At 38.1% G+C, this 24,666-nt stretch overlaps 1 protein-coding gene across 5 annotated transcripts in view; it reads left to right on the top strand.

Annotated features, from left to right (window-relative positions):
* The window catches only part of LOC126369665 (protein roadkill), an 82,539-nt gene that overhangs the window by 31,591 nt on the left and 26,282 nt on the right, over positions 1–24,666 (top strand). The window contains exons 2-3 of one of the 5 annotated variants that reach the window (XM_050014224.1): positions 1,736–1,771; positions 22,769–22,804. Coding sequence is in view for 2 of the 5 variants with exons in the window: in XM_050014219.1 (XP_049870176.1) it covers positions 14,127–14,140; positions 22,769–22,804 (50 nt within the window). In the remaining 3 variants the exon portion in view is untranslated. The other 4 variants (XM_050014219.1, XM_050014222.1, XM_050014221.1 and 1 more) reach the window with 4 other exon arrangements.

Genomic DNA, 24,666 nt, shown 5'->3' with positions numbered 1-24,666 from the left:
CCAACGTGATAAGGTTATCCTTAATAAGTTGTACAGATAGAAATATACATTTTCATTATTAGTAGCTAAGAGTTAGCTACACATGGCAAAGCCACTTCAAAAAAGTACAAAATACAATACAATACAAAAACTCTTTATTGCACTTAAATCACATTAAAAATACATTAGTATTATAATTAAATTGGTAGTACAACAGGTGGCCTTATTGCTAAGGTAGCAATCTCTTTCAGGCAACCTTTAGGTATAGGATATGAATTTAATGAAAAGTGTAGCGGGATAGACAGTGCAAAATAAAAAATGAAATGTTGAAAAATATAAGTACTTATACCTCGATAAACTATATTAAAAACTATTATATATAGAAAACAATAAATAATGATTATTTATAATTTCGTACTTATATACATACATTACTATGGAAGGAAGGAAACCATGACAGTACTACAATACCAATTTTATAAAGAAGAAGATGTGAGAAGAAAGGAGTAGAAATGAAAAACTTTATAAAGAGGAGAGAGAGTTGAGAAAGTACTATAATATGATCAACAATTATTGATCCGACTTATTAGGAAACGTCTCCCAGGTGTCCTGATTTTTAAGTAGCCAAATCCTTAAACACGGTCAGTGTGGGATTTAGCCTCGATCCGCGGCGATAAGTTAATGAATCTCAGTGATACATGAGCTACCGAGGTTCGTTCTCTCAACCTACTTCTTGAATGCCGCTGTCCTCTACACAACTATCGACTTTATACACTTTGCCACAGAGATTAAATCATTATCGCGTCGCGACGTTCTCAATCTGACAATTAGGAACAGCAGAACTGTTGCTGTTGGATTGTGTACCCTGTAAATGAGGTACAAGGTGTGTATTGCTGTGTGTGAAGGTTGTATGGACAGTGTACTTGTTCCATTCAACCATGAACTGTGAGGATCCTCCGCGCAGACCTCAATTTTTTAAACTTTCTTACTTATTGGTCAATCAGCGTGACATTTGTTGGTATGTAATTGTTACTACTAAAACATTTGTTACGCCTAAAACGGCCATCCGACATTGCGTATGTTTGACCGCATTTAGAAACTTATTTTATAACCTTTTATTTTTTTGTCGAAGAAAATGTTTAGACCATTTTTGTAATGAATCCTATGAAAAGCTGAACTTGTTTGATATTGTGTTGTGCAATAAAGTATTTTGTTTTATATTGTAACTTTTCAAAGTGGGTTTTTTGACGGCGCAATAAAAGGGTTTTATAACTTTGTATTGAGTTTTTTATCTAGTCCATTACGACTTGTTTTATGGAGCCTGATATTGTAGGAAGCAGTTACTTAGCTACATTGCCTCAATTTGTTGCTTATGGTTCAGTGGTTAATTCAGTTAAAATTAAAATATGTATAATATTTTATACATATACAAAATGTGGAGTAATCGTATAATCCATCTCTATTATTATTATCATTGTAACACATTTTGTAGTGGCACACGCATCCGTCGGCCTGTAAAAGCAAACAGTGTCAAGGTGGCTTATATTGATTTCAAGCTTGTAATGAGCACAAATGGCTTAACACAATGATTGTAACGTTGTATAATTTATATTTATTCATCTGCCTGATTTATCTTACCGCAAAGATGACCGGCGTTTTAGATCGTAACCGCGGGCTATTTTGTAATCGTTGCATCTTTGCTGTGATATTGTTATGACTCGCAAAACTCTGAAATATTTCCTTTGTCTTGTTCCAGTGATCTGCGCGCACATCTCCCGAGCATTTCAAAAGTGTAAGTACTTAGTTGTAAACACAGTTGGGCGTACTCTATAGCTTAGTGTAAGCAGCGGGGGTAAATGCGTAGATTGTGTAAGCGGCAAGCGCACCGTGAAGCTGTTGCTCAACCGAATGCATCTCGTTTGGCGTCGCGCGCGTGAGAGTCGAATTTCTCAACGGTTAGAAGTGGAGAGCAGGCGAGCGGCTGGTCGGTTTCCCAATAGAAAGTCCTCGGTGCAGGAAGCGCAGCGTGCCCGCGCGGCGTGCAGCACACGTGCGCGAGCGCCGGGCGCCGGGAGGGGCGCGGCCGATGCACTTTCGAGCGGTGACGTCACTCCCACCTTTCGTCAGCGTCACGCAGCCCGTAAGAGCTGTTACGCAATGGACGCGCACCACTCAACTTTCCAATTTCGACAACGCGCTATTGTGTAGCGCTTTCAAATTTTACTATACCTTCGCTTGCTGGCGCTTTCTTGCGTTTCTCTCATCGCGGCTGAAAAATGCTCTGAATGCGGCGCGCAGGCGCAACACTGCGATGCACTTTCACTGTTGCGTTTCGCTCGTCTTTAAAGAGTTGTTATTATTGAAATGCGTTACGTTCGTAATGCGAGCAGTTTGGTCGTAGTTTTATCTGATCCTGTCGCGTGTATGTTTGTTGTTTATGTTTGTGTACTTTCTCGTGGAGATATTGAAAGCGGGACCTAAAAGCATGCGTGACAGCGGTAATGTCGCTCTAGGGTTTCTCCTCGCGAGGAGCTTTCTCGCATCGACGCGACGTCGCGAGAGTAGACCGTGACACTGCTATATTAGTTCACAATCGATATATTCATATTCTGGACCAATGCGGTCTACTTTTATATGGATTCCAACTCAAAGCAATTCCATAAGAGAGCTCTATTTCTACAATCGCGGATATAAATAAATAATTTAGTTAGTAAAGTTTCAACGGCTTACATTTGCATTATAAGTTAAGCAGAAATAATTTCTCCCTTACAACCTTAAATGTACTTTGACATTTCAAAAGACCCAACAACTTTAAACGTTTTAACTTTTTCCATAGACGAGTTCACTTGATAGATTTCATTTGCAATGAAATAACATTAGAAATAAAATTGGGTATGAGGTTCAAGATAAATTATGAAATTCTGATTAATATATAAAGACAAATCTAAATCTAACGAAAAACATTTTCTTTTCTCTATTTAACTTATTTATGAAATTTAATAAAAAAAAACGCAATAATAAGTTCAACATTTTATCATGTTTTTCTGACGTTACGGTGTGCTTTTTCAAACAAATTCCAAAGTAATTTCGCGTTTTGACGTTTAGTAAAAAGTAACTGATTTGACTAGTTGGAAACTAGCCTATTGCTTTAACCGGTAAGCTTTTGACCGGTCTTTACCTGAATTTCGAAAAGCCCATCGAATCGGGGACATGTTTGTGAAACTCGATACCTAACTGATGGAGATGAGTTAAGAGGTTATTTCGTAAGAGAAACACTCCGCGAAGTATATTCTTTAAATAATAAATAGTTTTGGTAGAGAAGGTTAAAATTGAAACGAAAATATTTGACTTTGAAACTTTGAAAAATAACTTTTTTATACATATTATAAGCTCACGACTATATCCTAATTGAGGTAGTTAGAGGTACATCGATCGCAAGATGAACGAAGTACCCACATCTCACCGGGCTTTCTGTTAGTTAGACCAACTATAATAGGCGGTAGCCGTATTGTCATAATAACTTTTTTAAATTAAAATGTCATAATTTTTTACTTATCTAACGGTATAAAATAAAGATCAATACTACATCTAACTTGTTAACTTAGGTTAAACATCCTGAGAACACTTGTGGATCCATTTTTTTAAAGAAGTTTAACATCATTTAAAAGTATTACCCGCCTAAATTTGCGGGTAATGAGTACGCTCCATTTACTCCTTACTTTAATTTAAGGGATTAATTTGGCGCCAATGCCAAACAGTGTAATGTTCGTTTAATACTTCAATTTGTCCATCTGCCAAACATTTTAGGCGATAAAAAACCTAAATACGCATGCATTCCAACGCTTACGCACGAGACACGCCGTTCGCAACATAGCAACCCGCTGGCCAAATCGAAAGCCCTTTGCTTTTCCAACTCATTAAAAGTAATTGTATGAGATTACTAAAATGTATGATCTATGCACCGACTATGGCTCGAAGGACCGTTATGTAGGGAGCACATATATACGTACATTTGAATGGACTATATATTCTATACTATATTTGAAAAATAAATGTACTATATCGGAAAAAAAGAAAGAGAAGAAACGGTAAGAGGCCTTTACGACCCCCGTGGTCCATTTCGCGTTGTGCTCACGATCCGGAGGTCCCGGGTTCGAATCCCGATGGGGACAAATCACAAAAATCACTTTGTGATTCCTAGTTTGGTTAGGACATTACAGGCTGATCACCTGATTGTCCAAAAAGTAAGATGATCCGTGCTTCGGAAGGCACGTTAAGCCGTTGGTCCCGGTTATTACTTACTGGTGTAAGTACGTAGTCGTTACATGAGTCATGTCAGGGGCCTATGGCGGCTCAGTTATAACCCTGACACCAGGAGTGATGGGGTTGGTAATCCACCTCACAATCCACACGATAGAAGAAAACATATTAGTACTCGTGACCGTTTTGGAATTACCAACAGAGATGCTCGCTTACGTGCTGTGACTGATCTACCATAGTTCATAGATTTTAGGTATGTCTCATACAGTGAATAAAATAACGATAGATGCTCAATTGGATTTTCATTTCGATTGTCAAATGACCCTTCTAGTGAATGCGATAGAAAGGAGAGGTCAACTCGCATTATGAATGAGAAAGTTAATCGTTGAAAGTAAGCGAGTGTATACAAGTAGTTACTGGTGCCGTTTCTAAAAATATTGCCACGCCGTGTACACAGTGTTGGGGTGAAATATAAAAAAAAAATCAAAAAAACTGTCTTCAAAAAAATGAACTACGTAAAAGCGCATTAGAAAAACACGTAGAAACTAAACAGCAAAAAATAATTTTTACATTTACATAATGTGATACAACAAAACACGAATTTTACTTAATTAAATATCTTAATTAAGACAACAGAACGAGGAGTAGGTAACTAATGATGGGCGAATGTGAATGATTCATTCGAATGATCATTCGAATAGGCAGGTATCCGGATTATGGATTATAGGAAAGAACTATTCGAATGAATAAAATTTCAATTCAATAAGAGTCATTCGAATAAATTGAAATAAAATTATGAAATAGACTCTGGTTTGTTTTTGACGTATTATGTTATTTTCAAAACTTAGTATATTATACTGATGGCTCCAACTGTAAAATTGTATCAGCTTCCGAATCCCAAAAACCATTGTCCAGCAGTGGGATCTAATGAGACTATTAAATTTACAGGCATCTTGCCAATTAGAAAGAACGTACAGTCATCAGCAATGTCATGTACCCACTTTAGAACCCTGTCGCACTATCGTATTTGACATTTTATGAGACTTACATTTAATTTATCAAAAAAGTGAATGTGACATGGTTTCAAAGTTTTCAAGTACTCGTGACCGTACTACAAATTAAGTGTGAACGCATACGCAACTTGCTAGAGTGCAAATTGTGAAGGATTTTTATAGATCTGAGGTATTCTTATTATGTAATTACGTAATTTGCAAGTTGCAACTGCGCATTTATTCATACAACACTGAAAACTGACACACATAACATAACACCACGCCTGTATCCACGAAGGGGTAGCCAGAGGTTAAAACTGTATAGTATACACTCACTTCTCGCCAGTTATGTTTTTAAGTCCCATGTATTATGGCGCGAGAATATTGCCAGTAACCGGGCACAAATTCTGGAAACCACACGATAAGATTCAATAATCTATGATCCAAACATGAATTCAAATACAAATCTTTATCATGAATTGGAACTGGAAACTGTGCTACAAAAATAGTCAAATCTGAATCATTTATGAAGTAAAAGGAATCCATCAAAACATTCTTGGAACGCCGCGATGAAAGTGAAAGAGTGCACTTTGAAAGTTCCACCTTTCGATTATTAGTCCGTGCTGTAATAGAGAAAGACCGGGGAAATGGCTCGGTGTTATCAACGTGTCGATCTGATACTTCATTCCACTTTTTTTATTGAAAGAAGGTTAGCATTTAGTCACTATTTTTTGCAAATAGTTCTTCATAGGTGGCGTGGCCAGAGCGCAAACCACTATTGTATACCCACACCTACTATGTTATCCCTATTTGCGCTGTATCATCGTGTGTGTGACAGCAGGATAGAAAGATAGAGAATAGCGTAGCGGGAAAGAGAAAACAAGAAAAAGTACTTTTTTGACCAACGTGTTATGCTACAACGCAAAAAAGGTAAGTATAAGCATGTGGTGTCCAAAAATTAAATATGATCAGGTCGATCCGCAGTTTTTTGTTAGGTATGTATTTGTTGTTTGTTTTATATCACACCCGTATCCCCCGAAGGGTGTATAATTGTATATAATGCACCTCCTCGCCAGCAATGTTTCAGTCCCCAATAACAGGCGGCCATTAACCGGGCACAAATCCTGGACACAACATGATATCAGTTATCTATGAACAAATTATGAATTCACAATTCAAAGTTGTTTATTTTTGTTCTATATTTCTAAAAACATAAAAAGGTATAGTCGTAGTGTAGTAGTATTGGAGATGTTCTTAGATAAGGTTCAGTACGATCTCCTCTGAATCGGCTTGCGTTTATGAAACGATTGATGAATGCGGAGGAAGCAAGAGAAGTGTGTCAGGATCGAAGCAAATGGAACTGCTTACCCCGGTGGGAAATAGGCGTGAGTATGTATGTATGTTAACAGCCTCCGTGGTCTAGTGGTTAGAGCGTTAGGCTAACGATCTGGAGGTCCGGGTTCGATTCCCGATGGGGACATTGTCGAAATCACTTTGTGAGACTGTCCTTTGTTTGGTAAGGACTTTTCAGGCTTGAATCACCTGATTGTCCGAAAAAGTAAGATGATTCCGTGCTTCGGAGGGCACGTTAAGCCGTTGGTCCCGGCTATTAGCCGTAAAAACACCTCCACCAACCCGCAGTGGAGCAGCGTGGTGGAGTATGCTCCATACCCCCTCCGGTTGATTGAGGGGAGGCCTGTGCCCAGCAGTGGGACGTATATAGGCAGTTTATGTTATGTATGTATGTGTAAAAAAGTGTAATAGTGAAATTTTAATATAAATAGGTAGGTACGTACGTACTTCTCCATAGGCACTGTACCGTCGTACCGAAACGGTAATTAAAAACATAAATTGATTTTCTTATCGGCATAAAAATAAGTTATGATTTTTGCTTCAGCCTTCAATAACTAGCTGTTAAGTGACCTATAAAATACAGTGTTGTTTGCAAAATAAAGGAATATTGTTTTTTTAATGTGATTAGTTCTAATTCCAGAAACCATTTATTTGAGGTACCTCATTATTTAAATTGTTTTAGTCTATCATTGCTATGTACGCCACAACCACAACGTATCTACTAAGTTATTAAGTACCTTATTATCGATTAAATAGTCATATAAGGACGTACATTGGACGCGTCCTTTTAAAATGTTTAGTACGATCTACTTTGAACAGGCGTGCGTGTATGAAAAACGATTAATGAATTTTGACATGTAATAGTATTTTATGCAACAGTTGTATAAGAAGGGTCAAAAAATGCGAGTGGCGTGAGTTGCGATGTGAGCCTTGGCGAACATCGCAATAAGAGACGCCACGAGCATTTTTTGACCTAGTTATACAACGTTGCATACAATACTTTTTCTACGACGACGTAATTTTAAACGAAACACAAACATTTTCCAATTTATTTTCCAACGCGCGGGAAAATGGCGGCAAATGTATACTTTTTTTTTATAGTATATCTATGGCACCAAACAAAGTAAAGGTGCCAGTTTCCAGGTCAAAAAAAAAAAACAACAACAATGCTTTTTTGGCGACATTATAGTACAGTTACACTTTGTAAACAATGCTTTTATAGGCCATAGAGCGTACACTTTTTCAAAGAGTTTAATTATGTATGTACTTATATTAGACTTTTTGGTTATTTAAATGCCAGATTAAAGTAGAGGAGTAGAAAAAATATATAAATAACAAAAAAAGTAAAGCAAAAGGTAAAGTTTTATTGAGTGTAAGTACTCTAAAAATAAAGCAAAACCTGCACCTAAAAGCGTATCACTAGATAAAACCATTTTCGCTGGAGCGTAACTAAATCAATGACAAGCGACAATAATTAAAATCTTCCGTTTAATAGGCGGATTTAAAAAATAAATTGCATCTGGAAGAGCGGGGGCATAGATGAGGTACGGGGCTACAACCGGGGCCCAGTTCATTCGACCCACTGGCCTTGTATTCAGGGCAGGTCATGCAGTGCCCTAACAGAGCCGCGCCCAACAAATTAAAACGTAACATAAGCTCACGACTACATCCCGATTGGGGTAGTCAGAGGTACATCCATCGCAAGATGAACTAATTACCAACACCTCACCGAACTTTCTGTTAGACCAACGTGATAGGTGGTCAGCCGTATCGCTGTGCGCCGTCTGTAATGGTCGATTCAACTGTGTAAGTGAAAACTGCACTTAGAAAATTAACGTTTATTAAACAACAAAAAAACCGCATTAAAAAAAACACAAAAAGCGCATTAGAAAAACACGCAGAAACTAAAAAGCGTACCTAATATAATTTTACCCCTCCGGCGCCAGGGGTCTACTTCTCAAACAGTCTATTTCTCATTTTGACTACTTTTCGTGGAGACAACTTCGCAAATCGCCTACTTATCAAACAGTCTATTTCGCATTCCGCCTACTTTTCAATTGAACTACTTCGCAAACTGACTACTTTTTTCTTTAATGTCATCTTCGGACAGTTAATAACATAATAGCAATAGAATGCACATTCGTTACCTCCTTGCTAGAGGAAATTACTGGCCACTTTATTTTTGATATATCCTTCATTTATTTTCCTTTAATGACAAATAAGATGAAATAATGTCATATCAATTGCCAATTAGAAGCTAACGAAATAACAATTATAGAATATTTACAAAAAACTGTTTATATGCGATTAAAATTTAATTAGTGTTTTTAAGTTTTTCTTTGTTATTACATTACAATTTAAGTTTAATTTCATTTTAAGTTTGTTTGGTATAAAAATAATATAATACAAAACGTAATGAATAATTTTCTATTTATCAGTACTTTGTTCGTTCTTTGACAAGTAGGTAGTTTGCGAAGTGGTCTCTTTGAGAAAGTCTAACAGCCTCCGTGGTCTAGTGGTTAGAGCGTAAGGCTCACGATCTGGAGGTCCGGGTTCGATTCCCGATGGGGACATTGTCGAAATCACTTTGTGAGACTGTCCTTTGTTTGGTAAGGACTTTTCAGGCTTGAATCACCTGATTGTCCGAAAAAGTAAGATGATTCCGTGCTTCGGAGGGCACGTTAAGCCGTTGGTCCCGGCTATTAGCCGTAAAAACACCTTCACCAACTCGCAGTGGAGCAGCGTGGTGGAGTATGCTCCATACCCCCTCCGGTTGATTGAGGGGAGGCCTGTGCCCAGCAGTGGGACGTATATAGGCTGTTTACGTACGTACGTACGAGAAGTAGACCCCTGGCGCCGGAGGGAATTTTACATTTACATAATATGATACAAAAAAAAAACAAAAATTTTACTTAATTAAATATCTGCAACAATTTTCAGAGAAGAAAGCTTTTTTATTTATGTACAAAATTGAAGAACAAAAACGAATCCAAATATTTACAATAATCAATTATTTTTGGGGTCGGTGCCAGCCCAACGACTAATTACGTGTGCGTCAAGCTAGCGGCCTCAAAAAAAAAATGGGCACGAAAAAATAATTTGACCATACCAAAAAATAGTACTCTTATTGAAAAAAATAGTACCTGTTGTAAAAAAATTAGTACCATCACGGTTCTGGATTTATAGCCATGTTTTATTGCACTTGCTAGCTTGACGGTGAGCGAAATTTGGCGAGAGTTAACGACAAGGTCTTTCGCTTTGATTTAAACTCCGAAAAATAGTACCGAAATAGTACTCACCCCCTGCAAAATACCGAAAGTAGTACTTCAACGGTTCCAAAGTTATAAAGGCAGTTCTTTGATCCCGCTAGCTTGACGTTTTGAAAATACCTATTATCTGGGGAACGCTTGCATACTTCAGTATGTAACTAATGTCAATAAACTCGTATGAAATAGTACTCCCTACCATCATAATTTTGATCCGATTCTCTTTGTAGAAATGTTAAAAAATCAACATAACCTATGCCATACATTTGTTGTTGATACAGTCACGTAGACAATTACATAACCTCACAATTTATTCGTAAGTATTGCCATTTTGGAGGTCTACCCTACCATTTCTTTGCACTTCAGTGCTGCTATTACAAAAAAATCCTATTGCATACACCCATATGCACTAATTTTAATAGAAAATGGCTGCATGGGTCTAGTTCTTATCGAAAACAATCTGTGATTTTAATACATCATAATACATTTTTAATCTGCTGTTTTATTTTATAATTTATACCTTCATGTTGAATTTGTTACGGATCGAAGTGTTTGTTAATAAACAATTTGCAGTATTTGTAGAATAACTCAAAGAGTTTCAACAATGATATTACTTTCATCTAACAACCCTGGCACTTCACCAATTTTTACCCAAAAATGGGGAAAAATACTGAAATCTGACAACATTCTTGACCATGTGTAATAATTTTGTTCGCGACTGTACTTGTCTTAATAAATGTATGACATAGGTTATAATGACTTTTTGACATATTTCTACAAAGAGAATCAGGTCCAAATTATGATGGTAGGGAGTACTATTTCATACGAGTTTATTGACATTAGTTACAAACTGAAGTATGCAAGCATTCCCCAGATAATAGGTATTTTCAAAACGTCAAGCTAGCGGGATCAAAGAACTGCCTTTATAACTTTGGAACCGTTGAAGTACTACTTTCGGTATTTTGCAGGGGGTGAGTACTATTTCGGTACTATTTTTTGGCGTTTAAATCAAAGCGAAAGACCTTGTCGTTAACTCTCGCCAAATTTCACTCACCGTCAAGCTAGCAAGTGCAATAAAGCATGGCTATAAATCCAGAACCGTGATGGTACTAATTTTTTTACAACAGGTACTATTTTTTTCAATAAGAGTACTATTTTTTGGTATGGTCAAATTATTTTTTCGTGCCCATTTTTTTTTTTGAGGCCGCTAGCTTGACGCACACCTAATTACTACATCCTTTATTGAAGTCGGTTAATAAATTAATAACTCATTGGTGCAAGTCCGGTACCGGAGTTCGAACCGGCGTCCCCCAATTGAGAAACAAGCCGGTGCACCGCACGACCACAGTGACGACCAAAACAAACATATACAAAACACGTTAAGCTTTCTTGTATTCTCGAGGGATTGTGTGCTTTCTAACACGATGGACATTGTTATGGGCGATAGACCGATCCCTTATCACCATAAGGTTTATCATATTCATCTTAGGACTTCGTATCAACAGTGGCTGCAAGTTGTCTTGCATTACTTGTGGCTCTGCCCACCCTATTAGGGATTACGGGCGTGAATTTATGTGTATATGTATCTAATATGTAACACGATACGAGTACTGATGGCAACATTTAATTAAGCCGAACAGAATTTGATTTGTCTTTTCGTATTCATTTCTGCTAAATAATTCTGTCACGTGTAAAGGTGGGTATTACATTCTGGTAAAGCAAAAGCATCTATATTGAACGTGAAAACGGCAAAACGTCAAGACTGTGAAGGAAACCAACAAACCACGATCAAAATCCGATCGAATTGTAGATCCCCATAAATCTTGAGGAAACATCCTGAAAATAAATCACTCGTCAAGCCATGGATAGCAAACGATAATATGCATAATATATCACTCGTGTAAAGATTTGAATTTCGGGCACTTCACAGAGACTTTTGGAAAATGTTAAAAACTGCATTTTCGCTATTGATTTTTAATCTCTGAACACTTGATGTCGCTCTGATAATAGAGAAAAAAAGATAAATAAAAAATAAACAAATGGTCTATAAATATATCGAATATTTTTCCTACAATTTTCTCTGGTTTTCAGTAACATAATTGAAACTGCTTTAAAATTTTTAGGAGCATGGCGATTACTGAATGCTTCTATGCAAAGCGAATAACAATGCGAAATAATGCAAATAAGTAATTATATTATGTTCTGTATGTTGATATTTTCTCCTCGCTAACGAATTCCGTGAGTGTTTCAAATGCTAAATGGTTTTTTTTGCTGACTCACGGTACGGCGAGGACATCTCATGTTTGTGAATTTGATTGATCAGTTTTATCTGACAAAAATATTTGCTTATCAAATGCTACCTACCTGCTTGTAAATTGAAAGATTCTTCTATATCTATCAATTATTAAATATGTGATTCGCTGGAATATTTCGTTTTATTGACAAATAACGTCATCAAATTGGAAACGGAAACATAGAAACAAGTACCATCTTATTTACTAAACTTTCATTATCCAGTATTAGACCGACTATTTTCTTCTGAATAACTTATGCATTAATCCAAAACACAACGTACCATTATCCAATTTATTCTGACCTTGTCCTCATAGGGACGGTCCATGAAATAATTAATTTGTAAACATCTAGTAAATATGTTTTCTTTTACTCGGTCTGTTGAGCAAGTTTATGTAACCAAAAAGTTTTGTTTAAGAATTGGAAAAATATGGCCAAATATAAGCATCAATAAAACTATAAATTAAGTCAACTTAAATGGACGTTCAATTCGCAAACGATGTGAGTAAAATATCCACTGAGACGTTCTGCGAAGGACTTGGGTGAAACGAGTTCAGCGAAACAAAGGTTAAAGGACTGCATACACAGCTAAATTCGGTTGTTCGCACCAATGAATGCAAAGTAGCAAATTAACTAACGTGACTCTTATGAGGATCTAAATAGAATCTTATCCACAAGGAAAATCGAACATTATAGGAAGGTACCAAAGTTTACTGTGTTATTCTGAAAATTAATAAAAGATACCAAATTCATTTTGGGATACAAAAACGTTGGTACGACTTGGGGTTTAAAGCTTTGCCGCAGGTAAGCCGGGTCACGGCACCCGTGCCCAAGGGCCTTCCCTTCGGGAGGTTAACCCTGAAGGCGATCCAAGGTCGCCCAGTGCACGAGGGAGACGACTCGATGACTTTGAATTACCCTCGTCGTATTTAGGTATTCAGTTGCAGCCAACGCACGCGTTATGACCGCACAGAACGATTTAGTCACAATTGCATCCAAAACAACAGGTTAAACAAATAAAATTATTTGTTTGTTCTGGATTTTTTATCTCCACGTTATCCTATCCTCGAAACTTCAAGTGTTTTTTGAATCACTTTTACATATTTATACTCGATAGAGTTCGAGGAAATAGGTGACACTATTTTTTTTATCCCTGTACGATATCAAGTGGTAGTTATCTCATGATTAACCGAATATGTCTAGCAATTAGGTCGTTGAAGCTCTTTCGCAAGTCCTAAAACTTTGCTTAGTTTGATATAAATTACCTCTCCGAACTCGTAAGAAGGCGAGCGAGCGAGCTGAGCACAGGGCGTTTCAAGGCTTCACCCCGGGGCAACAACTCCCTACGTGCACTGAACCACACTGCAACTGAATATTTTAACGTCTGATACACCTCAACGGCTTTGTTTCCCCTTACATAAATCTCGTCGGTGCAAGTCATGTCTGCTGGTTTTGAAAGCTGTCGAATACCTATTTGACTCCTATTGCCTAAGTAATGCCGTTTTCCTTAACTAATGTACCGATGTATCACTGTTATAACATCACAAAATGTAGTTTAAATTAGTTTTGGACGAGTTTTTCTGTTGTGAATGCATCTATGAACCATTCATGAGCATAAGCCTTCGGCTTTCACCGGTACAAAGGAGAAGCGGAGAAAGGGTCGGTGGCGCGCAGCTGGTCCGCGGGTGCTCCGCCCTCGCTGACCCCCGGCTTGCGCCCGGCGCGAGGAGAGAGGAGCGCGAGCCGCCTGCCACCGCCTGCCTCAGTCGCCCGACGGCCGCCGACCGCACAACGTGTCTGTCGCGCCTCCGCGCGTAACCTCACAGCCATGTGGTGAAGTGAAACTGTCAAACGTGATACATAACGCATACCGGTGTCATTCCGTTTCTATTTTACTATTGCACTTTTTATTCGTTGACTTGTAGTGATTTGTGTTGACGAAGTGGTGCCACTCGTTTGGAAAATTGGATTATACGAACGAATAATGGCCTTAGCCAGGTGAGCTATTTTGGTTGTTGGAGTCAACGCGGAACTAGTTTATTTTATCATGTTCATCGAAGGACTTCAGTTGCTTGTTATTTGATCTAGACTTCAGGTACGAAGCCCGTTTTATATTGCCTGCATCGAGATAAATAGCGTTACGATGTTCTCTTCCTGCATCATGGTGTGTCGAGTTCATTTAGCCTCGCTACAATGGGCGAAAGTTGCTGTGCCCGCACGCGCATTTAACTTTCCTTGTTGTGTAAGCTGACAAATGATAGGTAGAGGGAGCAACTTAGAAATCGAGACACATTTGCAATTAGTTTTACGCTCGTTTATTCCCTAATAGACGAATTTGGTAACACTCTTAATTGCTTGCATGTATTTTTGTTTGTATAATGACAGCATAATCAAAATTTCCCCAAAATGCTCTCGACCGTGTGCGTGTGTTGATGCAATGTCGATGTTTTCTCTTTATTCGTGGGCCGCCCCTCGTTCTGCTACCCCAGACGGTTTAAACCCCACAGTCGTTGCCACCCGTGTGTCATTGTATGTTTCATTTAAAATCACTGGATAATATGGTTCCACAATTTTATGTGTTGTTACGTGTCCGTTGGTATTTCCATTTTCTGGGAATACAAGTTTGTACGTACCCTCTACAGCTGTTACGTTTACTTCATACTCTCTGCATATTGTGTACAGTAGCATCGTTTGAGAATTTAAGATTACTTGTTAGTTTATTTAATTTGTCAAGTATTGTTATGTTATACACGTGTCTCCACAAAACTTTAATGCCCTTACTATAAATAGCAAGAGACTCATCCCTCTAAAGCAGGTAGCAAGCCCTCGCAACCGGAAAGTCTTTAAAAACGTTAAAATATTTTTCATGCTGTTCGTTTTGGGACTAAGTTTAACACACACCTTCTTTGTTGTTTTGATAGCTCGTCTCTCGGTAAAAATGTCTTAGTTATCAAACTACAATGTCAACTTGAACCGGCTACGTTAATACACAATATAAATACATTTATTTAGGTATCAACCCATTTATTCTGCAATTCATCAATTCGCCGAGTAGTTACGTAACTTCAATTTAAACCTCATAAAGACAAATTGAACAAGCTATAAACAACTCCAATTTCTATTCAAAAGCAATAAATCGATGTTGCACCTTTACCTTTAAAGTACCTTGAATCGATTCGAGATTAACATCTTCCGTGAGCCATTACCGTAATATTGGAGCTTCCCTCTCCCTCTGTACGAAGTTGTTGGGTGGAATAAGGATTCGCGGGGATGCGCCTTCCACCGGTCGATGACCTCGCCAGGAGAATGCACGAGGAGTATGAAGGCAGACGTACCCTCTTTATTCTTATTTGATGCCACTTCGACCCAAATAACATTTAAAGCAACTGAAAGCTTTATATTAACTTCTTATTTGCCAAAATTATGTTTGCAATCAAATGAATTTTTCAATGACTTAATTTTAGATTGATTGGCAGAAGATTCATCTAAGTGCTTGTTTACACTTCCATTAACAAATGAAAGCTATGCGAATTGATTGTCCTATTGCCAGCCGACAAGACAACAAGCGTTATAAATTATTTACATGCCATGCAAGCATCTTAATTAACTGTAGAATATTTATCCTACCTTTATCTGATTCTGATCTCACGCATTAGTTACGTCTTTGTAAAGATGACGTTTCACCAAGAATAATAAGTTGTTTTTTGCTATTCATATTAAACATTTATTCAGTATTGTATTACCTAGAAACATCTTTTCAGCCTTCACTATTAAGATAAACTGAGTTGAAACTGGACTATCTTTGTTTGAATAAGTTGGGCGAGGTTATTTCGCAACAGTGTATCAATTTAGCCGAGAGGGCCGGTGTTTCGAGTTCCAAGATTGCCAATGTTGCCAACTTCATACATTTTGCATGTGGTCCTATAGCTTTTTTCGGTTCTCTATTGCAATTCCAAAATTTTTCGATCCTATTTCTTTCCATTATCCGTTCCTTTATAGCCAAAATTCTCAATTGTAGTCATTATGTTTTACCCTAATTTAATACTCCTAATAATATGCTTTATCTTAATGTTTTACCGCACGTCATAAAGTCTTGTAGTTCCATTTTACCTCATTCCTAATAATTTTAAGCCTTATGTATCTAATAATTATGATAGTAAATATTAGGTAACGCTTTTGGTTGAAACGAAATTGATATAATTCGAGTCTATCTGTTTAATCATCATACTGATATACATAATATGTTATAATACTAAATACCTACCAAATTAGGATTATTGATTGAGTTTTAGAATAATTCTCATTAGTATAATCGAAGTTTAGGAACATCAGCATAAGGACTAAGACTAAGGAATATTTAGGGCTATGGAATATCAGGACAATCCCATATTAGGAACATCATCGAAAATAGAACAGTAAATGTTAGGATGTTCAACAGGCCCTAGTTTTTCGTGCCATTCTTAATCTTGCATAATCTCCAACAGTAACTTAACAGTAACAGTCTTGCAATATCTATTTTCATAGTAACAAACAAAAGCAATACATATACCTACATAATTAATTATGATTTATTCAAAGATATTATAATACAATAATATGCAACTTTATAGAGAACTCTCTATATTCATATACAATTTACACGAAACAATAAAATATGAAGGCACATAATTTGCGCGCAAATTCTGGTTTGAACATTTCCCTTTGAGCTGGCAACACAGGCGCTCACAAAGCGAAAGATCTCGGTCGAGCTCGGTGCTCCTGTTTCGAGACAGCGGAATGCGATAACTAAAGTGGGTTTTGTCGACGCAGTATTTCGGTACGATAACGCCCAGCTAAACAGAACTGTCCGTTAGGAGCGAAACGGTGCCGGCGCTGCGAAACACGGCACAAATTGAGAATTGTACTCTGCAAACGAGGAAACGCCGGATGAGATATGATAGAACGTTCGGCACATTTCGGTTTATTTAAAAGCATGTCACAGTTGATGTTTCTGACAGATTTGTAAGCATCTATACGTACTTACTGTTGAATACGCTATGGATACAAAGGTTGAAACTACATATTTAAGCATCGTACAAATTGCTGATAAATTCTTAACCAATTTGCAAACGTTGAAATTATTTGGCTACTATCCAAATCTTTATAACGACACAATTTGAGGTGCAATAATAAAATTATGGCGTCTGCTGAGGAATAATTAAATTACGTAAACATGTTGTATGCTTTGTATCACTTGTACAAGCGAGAACAGAACATCAGTGAAGCAATATAGAAGTCGTTAATTTCCGCCTGCCTTATTATCATGTTGTGTACACACGGCAAGGCCAAGGTTATTTAAAAACGCGACACATGTCGACTTGTTATGAGTATTGTGAATTTAAGATACTGTTAATTCCGTAACAAGACGTTTAGTGATGAAATCTTTATCTTCCTGTTTAAGCATGACATTTAATTTAAAGCCATTGTTTTACGATTGGTGTCTCTACTATCAACCAATGTACTCAAGGTAGTGTATTTCACATGTTCTGTTTTTATCGGACCAAAACAAAACAATTTCAGAAATGAATATATCCGTGTCGTTACCTTGGTTTCCCATTCGTCTGATTTCCAAATTTCTACATCATGATTTACGAACGTGTAATTTGTCTTGAGAGCATTTCTTTGCTTCAAGTGAAACTTCACAATTTGAATATCTCTTCTTTGTCAATGGAAAGTGCGTCGGTTTTCTGCCGACGCGTGGCGCCTTCTCTTTGTACGATGATCTCGATAGTTTCACCACACGACTTTCAATGCCTTGGGTTTCTTTCAACTGCCAAGACTGCAATAAAATGTCATGGCTCTCTATGAACCATTCGCTGATTGTCATTGACTGTATGTATTTGAAGTTAAGCTAATAAAAATGCCATGTCAATGCAATGCCACAATTGAATATTATTTTATTGATCAAATATGTTCGAACTTACCTTCCCCGTTCTGGGCTCTATGCCAAGAAAACAATCGATTAAGAATACCGTCCGATGAAATATGAGAGATATCATCTCGGACAACTACGTCTAGACTAGGACTCTTATATTATTATTAATGCATTCCTGCCTACATGTATTGTCCCAGACACAATTAATAATTATAAACTTTGTTTGTCAAACATTAAATGTTGACCGTTTCCAATTTATGAATGTTAAATATTACGTCAAGTAAATAGTTTATGTAATATGATTTTCTGTGACCTGCTGACCGCGCGACACAAGGTTTGCGTCGGTAGGGCCGCCACGGTCCCATAAACACGTCCACTTTGTCCTCACTCTACCAAGGAAGTTTTGCATTGACCAACATAAAAAAGGAATAATTAGTACCGATAACATCGAACACTTATTTGTTGTAGAAAGCGACTTGTTCTCCCACGGTTGTATTTAATGAGATAATATCGCGGATCACGAAATATCCTCAGCGGAATAGAGGTGAGGAGTGTCGCAAGGCGCGTGGCTTGCAGCAACACACCCGCGTCATTACGAGCTGAAAGTGGCCCGTGAAACTGTGACGAGACCGGGTCACGTACATTCTCTCAATTCGTGTACACCGTATGTTCTCCCTTGTACAACAATGTTTAGAAGGCCCATTTGCTTATAAAAACTGGGTTACAAATTAGCAAGGTTTCTTGATAAAATGTTTATTAGACCATGTAGTTCGCAGTTTTTTCAGTATTAGATACAGACGAGCAAAGAACTCCTATAATGGGTATGGCAAGCGAGTTATAATTTTATCCGTGGCCGATTTGAAGCGTGGTGGCGTGAGGCGTTAATTTGCCGAGGGAGCAATTCGGAACGGGGACATCGCACACTGAGCGAGCCACGTCGGTGAGAGGCGAGCGAGTTGACCCATTTTGTGCGTAACGCGGTAGGTTGATGCTAGAATCAATGATAAAGCAACCGAATCTCGAGGTCTCGCGCTCGCTGATGAGTTCGGAATTGGGATCCGTGTCAGGGTCCTCCCCCATACGCCCTTCTACACCCCGCGCGGCCCGCCCGCCCACTGAGCCCTTCGCCGGCTCGTAAAACTGGAGTATTTGTGCTCCACCTTCCTTACCCTTGTTTAATGATTTGAGGTCACTGATTTCGGTTGCCTTAAACACATTGAGTGGTGATCCGTCCTCTCTCAGATCTTTGACATTTTAATAAAACATCTTAGCAGGTCGATTATCGGTTTAGGCAACGTGTACTTGACCAATTTTTTTGTTATTCATACGCTTCCATGAGTTGTAGGCTTTAACATTAGAACGGCGGCCCCCACCCTCGCCGCAGTAAAGAAAAGTTGTTCGAGCTTGAGGTCAGCTCATTTACATTCAAAAGTTACTTTCAAGGGTTTATAAAACTTTGAACATTCTAATGTTACTATTATCCACTTACAATATACATTCTTGTGTAAGTAGTACTTACTGCTTAGTGTAAGTAGTAGTTATAACGTCAGCAAAATAGGTATTGCATTTTTTTTAAGTTACCAACTTTTTGTTTAATTATTAAAACCGTTATACTTCAATTGTTTCTTCGTTGATAGCAGGAACATTGAATGAAGCGGGTAGTGATTGAGTGGTGATCGACCTTTCCAGCGGCGGTCGTCTGTCGTCACCTTCAGTCAGCCTGCTGGCATTGTCACCTCCGCGCCAATAGGAAGCAACGCGCAGATTGCTATTGGGCTTAAGGCCACTTTCAATGCACCATCTTTTACCTTGTGCCCCTTACTTGCGGTAAGATCCGAAACCGATGTCACCAACTGCTATTGTAATAATAACATGTAGCTTTCAAACTCGTTCTGCAACAAAGAGCCTTTTTACATACTTACCTATTTCTAAGAATGTTTACATTTAGTACATATGGCGTAACAAGTTAAAGCTATTAGTGAAATCGAATTAAAGATGTACGAAACAAAGTATTTATATAATTACCAAATTGAGCGTAATTTGTAAAATTACAACAGTTTACAAGAAACCGTGTCATCTACCCACGGAACCTTACAATTGTAGTGCAACAAGCTGAGTGTGTGCTTTGTTTAATTTTTTCAAATGCCACTGATTTGCCATGTAGGTCAAATGCATTACGATGTCAAATTTGACCCCGTTTTTCGCGCGTACGAACCGACTTAATACGAACTGTAACCCTTGAGCTTTATTCAAGATTGTTTTGGATGATGTTGTAGAAAAAGGTCGCTATGGTCTGAAATGAGGCAGAACGAGTTCAGATTACAGCAACCCCGTCCGTGATTTCCAGAGGGACAACGTTGTTACCCTTCGCGTAATTGGCTATAAATTTTCTTTTAAAACTGTAAATACCTACCGTGTGATATCATTTCCATACAACAATTTATAACTGCCGACAGATAATGATTAACGCATTGTTAAGATGTAGGAAAGTAGAACGGGGGCGTCAAATCCAAGGTCTCGGACGTAGCTGAACTAATTTTAAACAGACATATTCAGCATTTGCTTGTGTAGCCTTGCGATTGGAGCTTCACACAAATTACTGCAACCTATTTTGCTACAACGTTGCCATTTTGATTTGTTGAAGACGTCAAGAGTTGTTCTAGATTTTGATCTCAGAAATTCCTTCGTAGATATTAAGAATGTTAGTGTAATTTGATTTTCCATCACGCTCCTTACAAACATGGTCGTTTCCTATCGTGTTGTGGCAGCACACACTGACTGTATGCGTCCGCCCGTGCGGCCTCAACCGCGTTTTGTCGATGCTTTCTCGAGCGGCGAACCAGGTCGCGGTCTCGATGCCTGCTGCTCGTACAGTCGCCGACGAAAGTTGCTGAACAGTCGTGAACCTTGCGATGTGCATTCAAAGTGTTAAGACTGTTGAGCAACTTGGGTCGGCGGGTATACGCCGTGCCAGCCGACCGCAGCCGCTCCACTAAGCCACGTTGTCTGCTGACTATCCGTGACACCCAACTGTGTCGGCTGCCGATTCGCCGACTATTGACACGCCCACACCACTAGACATGTCAGGGCTAGATTGTTTTACAGATGACAGTTGCAAAGTATTATAAATTGTTATAAAATATTATTTACTTCACATTATGTTCTGCAGTATAACATTTTTGAAATTGAAACCTATATTTGAAAATAACGATGATAATAATGTATACTTGGTCAGTAAATAACTGCTTATTTCTGATATTGCTTCGTTTGCGCCTAAATCTGCGTTAAAGAACTTGTTATTTTATTAGGATCAATTATTATTCGCTGTTTATATTTGGCTACTTCCTACTAAACCTAATTATGGTAATTGTTTGCTTATGTAATGTATACTGGAGTAGCCAAGGTCCTAGTTTGTTTGACCATGGCGTCATCAATTTCTGCGATCTTACCAATAGCTGTGAATATTTTATGTTGAGAATATGATGCTAGCATAACCGCATGCAAATTAATTTTGTTGCCATGTAACTTTAGAATGGCCATCAAACTTACTTTAGACACCCAAATCTAATTGACAGTGACGACCCTCATGTGTGTTCGAGGAAGTCGGGTCATACAATTTATATCGGGCCGAAGTCAAGGTCTTGCCAATCATTTTAGCCATATACTAATTCATAGGGTAATAAAACTAGAGGCCGAACAGGTCTGGCCTTATACATTACCCACCAAATTGATCTACCCATCAACTTAACGATTCAGCTCGCACGCTTATCTGCACACATCTGTTTTGTCACAAAAAAAAAACTACCTAAGACAAGCAAAACCTTAAAAGTACCGTTCTTTATTATGCAATTCAGATTAATAAATTCGCCTTGATATCTATCTGCTTATGCATTCATGGTAAAACAATGTGGAACGCGGTGCAGTAGGGCCGAGGTGGCACAGTTTCTTGTTTGAGTTATAAATCAATCTGTCCCAGTTAGATTAGCGTTTCCATTCGGTTACAGCCATCGGAGTCTTCGCTTTCCAATACGGAGTTGCCAAATGTTGTTGCGTGTGGTTTCGGTTCCTCGCGCCTCGCATCACGTACATGTGTCGCGGGTCGTTGCATAATCCCGCGCTTGCTCACATCGCTCTTTGTATTTAAAACATGCTAAGTGCCGACGTAATAATTTCAAAATAATCTGGACAAGAGCGGATACGTGCGCGGGTTGTTTGCACATGGCGCTCACGCCTCGCTTTGATCTGCAGAATTTACGTTTGCGTGTAACGATTTATGTTTTTCCACACAAATTTAATGTATTTGACTACCGAATCAGTGACTATTAATTATGTATCTTGTCATCTCATGCATCTATTTAAGGTACCTATTAATAAACAAACAACATACTATATGTATTGTGTTTCCCTAAACAACTAAACAGTGCTCCCTTCAATAAATACGTGCCTATGTAGGCATACAATTATCACTAGGCATTGCAATAAAAGAATCAGTCACATTGGAAGCTTATACAACCTCGCCGCTTCAGGTGTGCGTTCAGTTTGTGAATTGGTCCGTCCTCGGCCTCGCGAACACTTCCGCCTCACCGCTTATCCTCGCTCGAGGTGCCCATGTGCCCATGATAATCTTTTTGTTCCGAGCCTTGATCCTAGGCCTTGCTTCTGTCGTTGTCTATTGTTTAAACACTATATCAATATTTTGATTTCCTTTCTAGGTATAATCAGCAAACCGCGCGCTCCTCTTGGTTGAAGTACGTAATCCTTTTTTTTATTTTATCCGTAGATATTTTATCTTTATTATTATTTTCAATGTCAGTTACATATATTTAAGTTCCTTTATAGATAACCTAGTTAGTTTCCACTTCCAATCCTAATGCCAAGTCGAAGTTTTTATCCGTAGTTATTTTGGATTCGTTTGGTTTATGAGACCACGTGTTGGTAGGCGTGCGTGTGACGACGTCACCGCGCCTAGCTTATGAAGGTCGTGACGTAACGGTTTAGTCTCACCATTATTCAGTCAAGTCTGTCGATCCATCGCTCGATTCTTCACGAGGCCAAACGTTCTAAAGGTTAGTCTTACAATACTTCTGTCTCGCTCCTTCTGGCCTCCGTCACGCAAGCGAGAAGAAGACGCCGGTTCAGATAGCCCCGCTTTCAAGAACTCTACAACCTCATTAAGACAAGCTGTTTCCTGATAGGAAACATTGTGTGGGTCTGATAAATTCGATTAATTTATGAATATTTTTCAGTTACGTTGTTTTAATTCGATTAAGATATAATTTTTTTGGCGCGGTTTAAAATTGGAATTCTCGGTGCATTCACTTGAATATTCGGACGTTTTGGATTTGCGCCAAAGTAGCAGTGGAGCTAGGATGACATCCGGGACCAACCCCGCATTATGTCGCGTTATAACCATTACGCGGGTACATTACCTAATTGCTGCTTTAAATACTAGCATTACGTATCTAATAGAACAAAAATTACGAAAGCTTCCGTTTCTGCCTTAACTTTGGCTTTTGTTAATTGTCCCAACTCATAAAACAAGAACTCAGTTGAAAAAGTTGGTCCACTTGGAGCACCTATTTATTCATTACAGCGCCAAAGCTATTTTCGTTTTAGCATCTATTCATAATAAACATAAAACACATTACTTAGATCAAAACAAAGAATGGCATATTCGTGCTATACAGAAATACTTTTACTGCTATTGGCGCACGTACTACTAGTATGGTATTCGTCACATAAAATGCCGCCAACTATTGGAAATTGTGGCAAAAACATTTGAAGATAGTTATATAACGCAACTGCGTGCAGAACTGTATCACGTTTTGGTCATATTTTCGTGACTGTATTGATTACTTTATCTTTCAATGTCAAAACGATAACAATGCGATGTATAATGCCACATTAGCTCACCATCTCTATCTACTTAAATATGTATATGTATTATACATCGGTTTATATTATCGTTTCCTGGTGATAATAATATTCTGTAGATAAAATTGTAAATTAATCTTGTTGAACTTTAGACAACATTTTGCAAAATCCAGTTTACTATATGTAGCCTTAAAATTAAGCAAATAATTTTGCGGTCAATATTAGTGTAAGCGGACAATATGTTGACAAAAGTTCGACCTTACAGTACAGGATGTAGAGTCTACAGCGAGACCTCTAGCCTTAGCTTTGTTTCGAAATATGGCACGCTTTTGCATTCTAAAACTCAGCACAGGGTTAAATTATATCAATAATGTGACATTCTTTGAAATGAAAAATCTTGTTTATAAACACATGCCCTTATTGGGATGTCAAGTAGTTGTTTGTCTGAGCTAAGTGTTATGATCGCTCGTCACTTCTCAGTCATATTCATAACAAACAGTCAATAAATGGAACAATATGTGCATACGTATGTCTGTATTTAGTTAAACATCCAGTCGAGCGGGTCTTCATTAAGGATGTAACACGAATTAATTTTTTAATAAAATATCGTTTGGTTGCTACTATTTTAATTTAAGTGTGTAGAAAAATACCCAAGGAAGAGTATTTTTGTTGCAATTATATGTGAGTACAGGAAAATCTCTTTGGTATTTCGCGGAAAAACTGTGCGAGTGGAAAT

This window comes from Pectinophora gossypiella, chromosome 9 (genome assembly GCF_024362695.1).
Source record: "Pectinophora gossypiella chromosome 9, ilPecGoss1.1, whole genome shotgun sequence".
Lineage (NCBI taxonomy): Eukaryota > Metazoa > Arthropoda > Insecta > Lepidoptera > Gelechiidae > Pectinophora > Pectinophora gossypiella.
The sequence above is the reverse complement of the archived record's forward strand: the minus strand, read 5'-3'. Positions and strand labels throughout refer to the sequence as shown.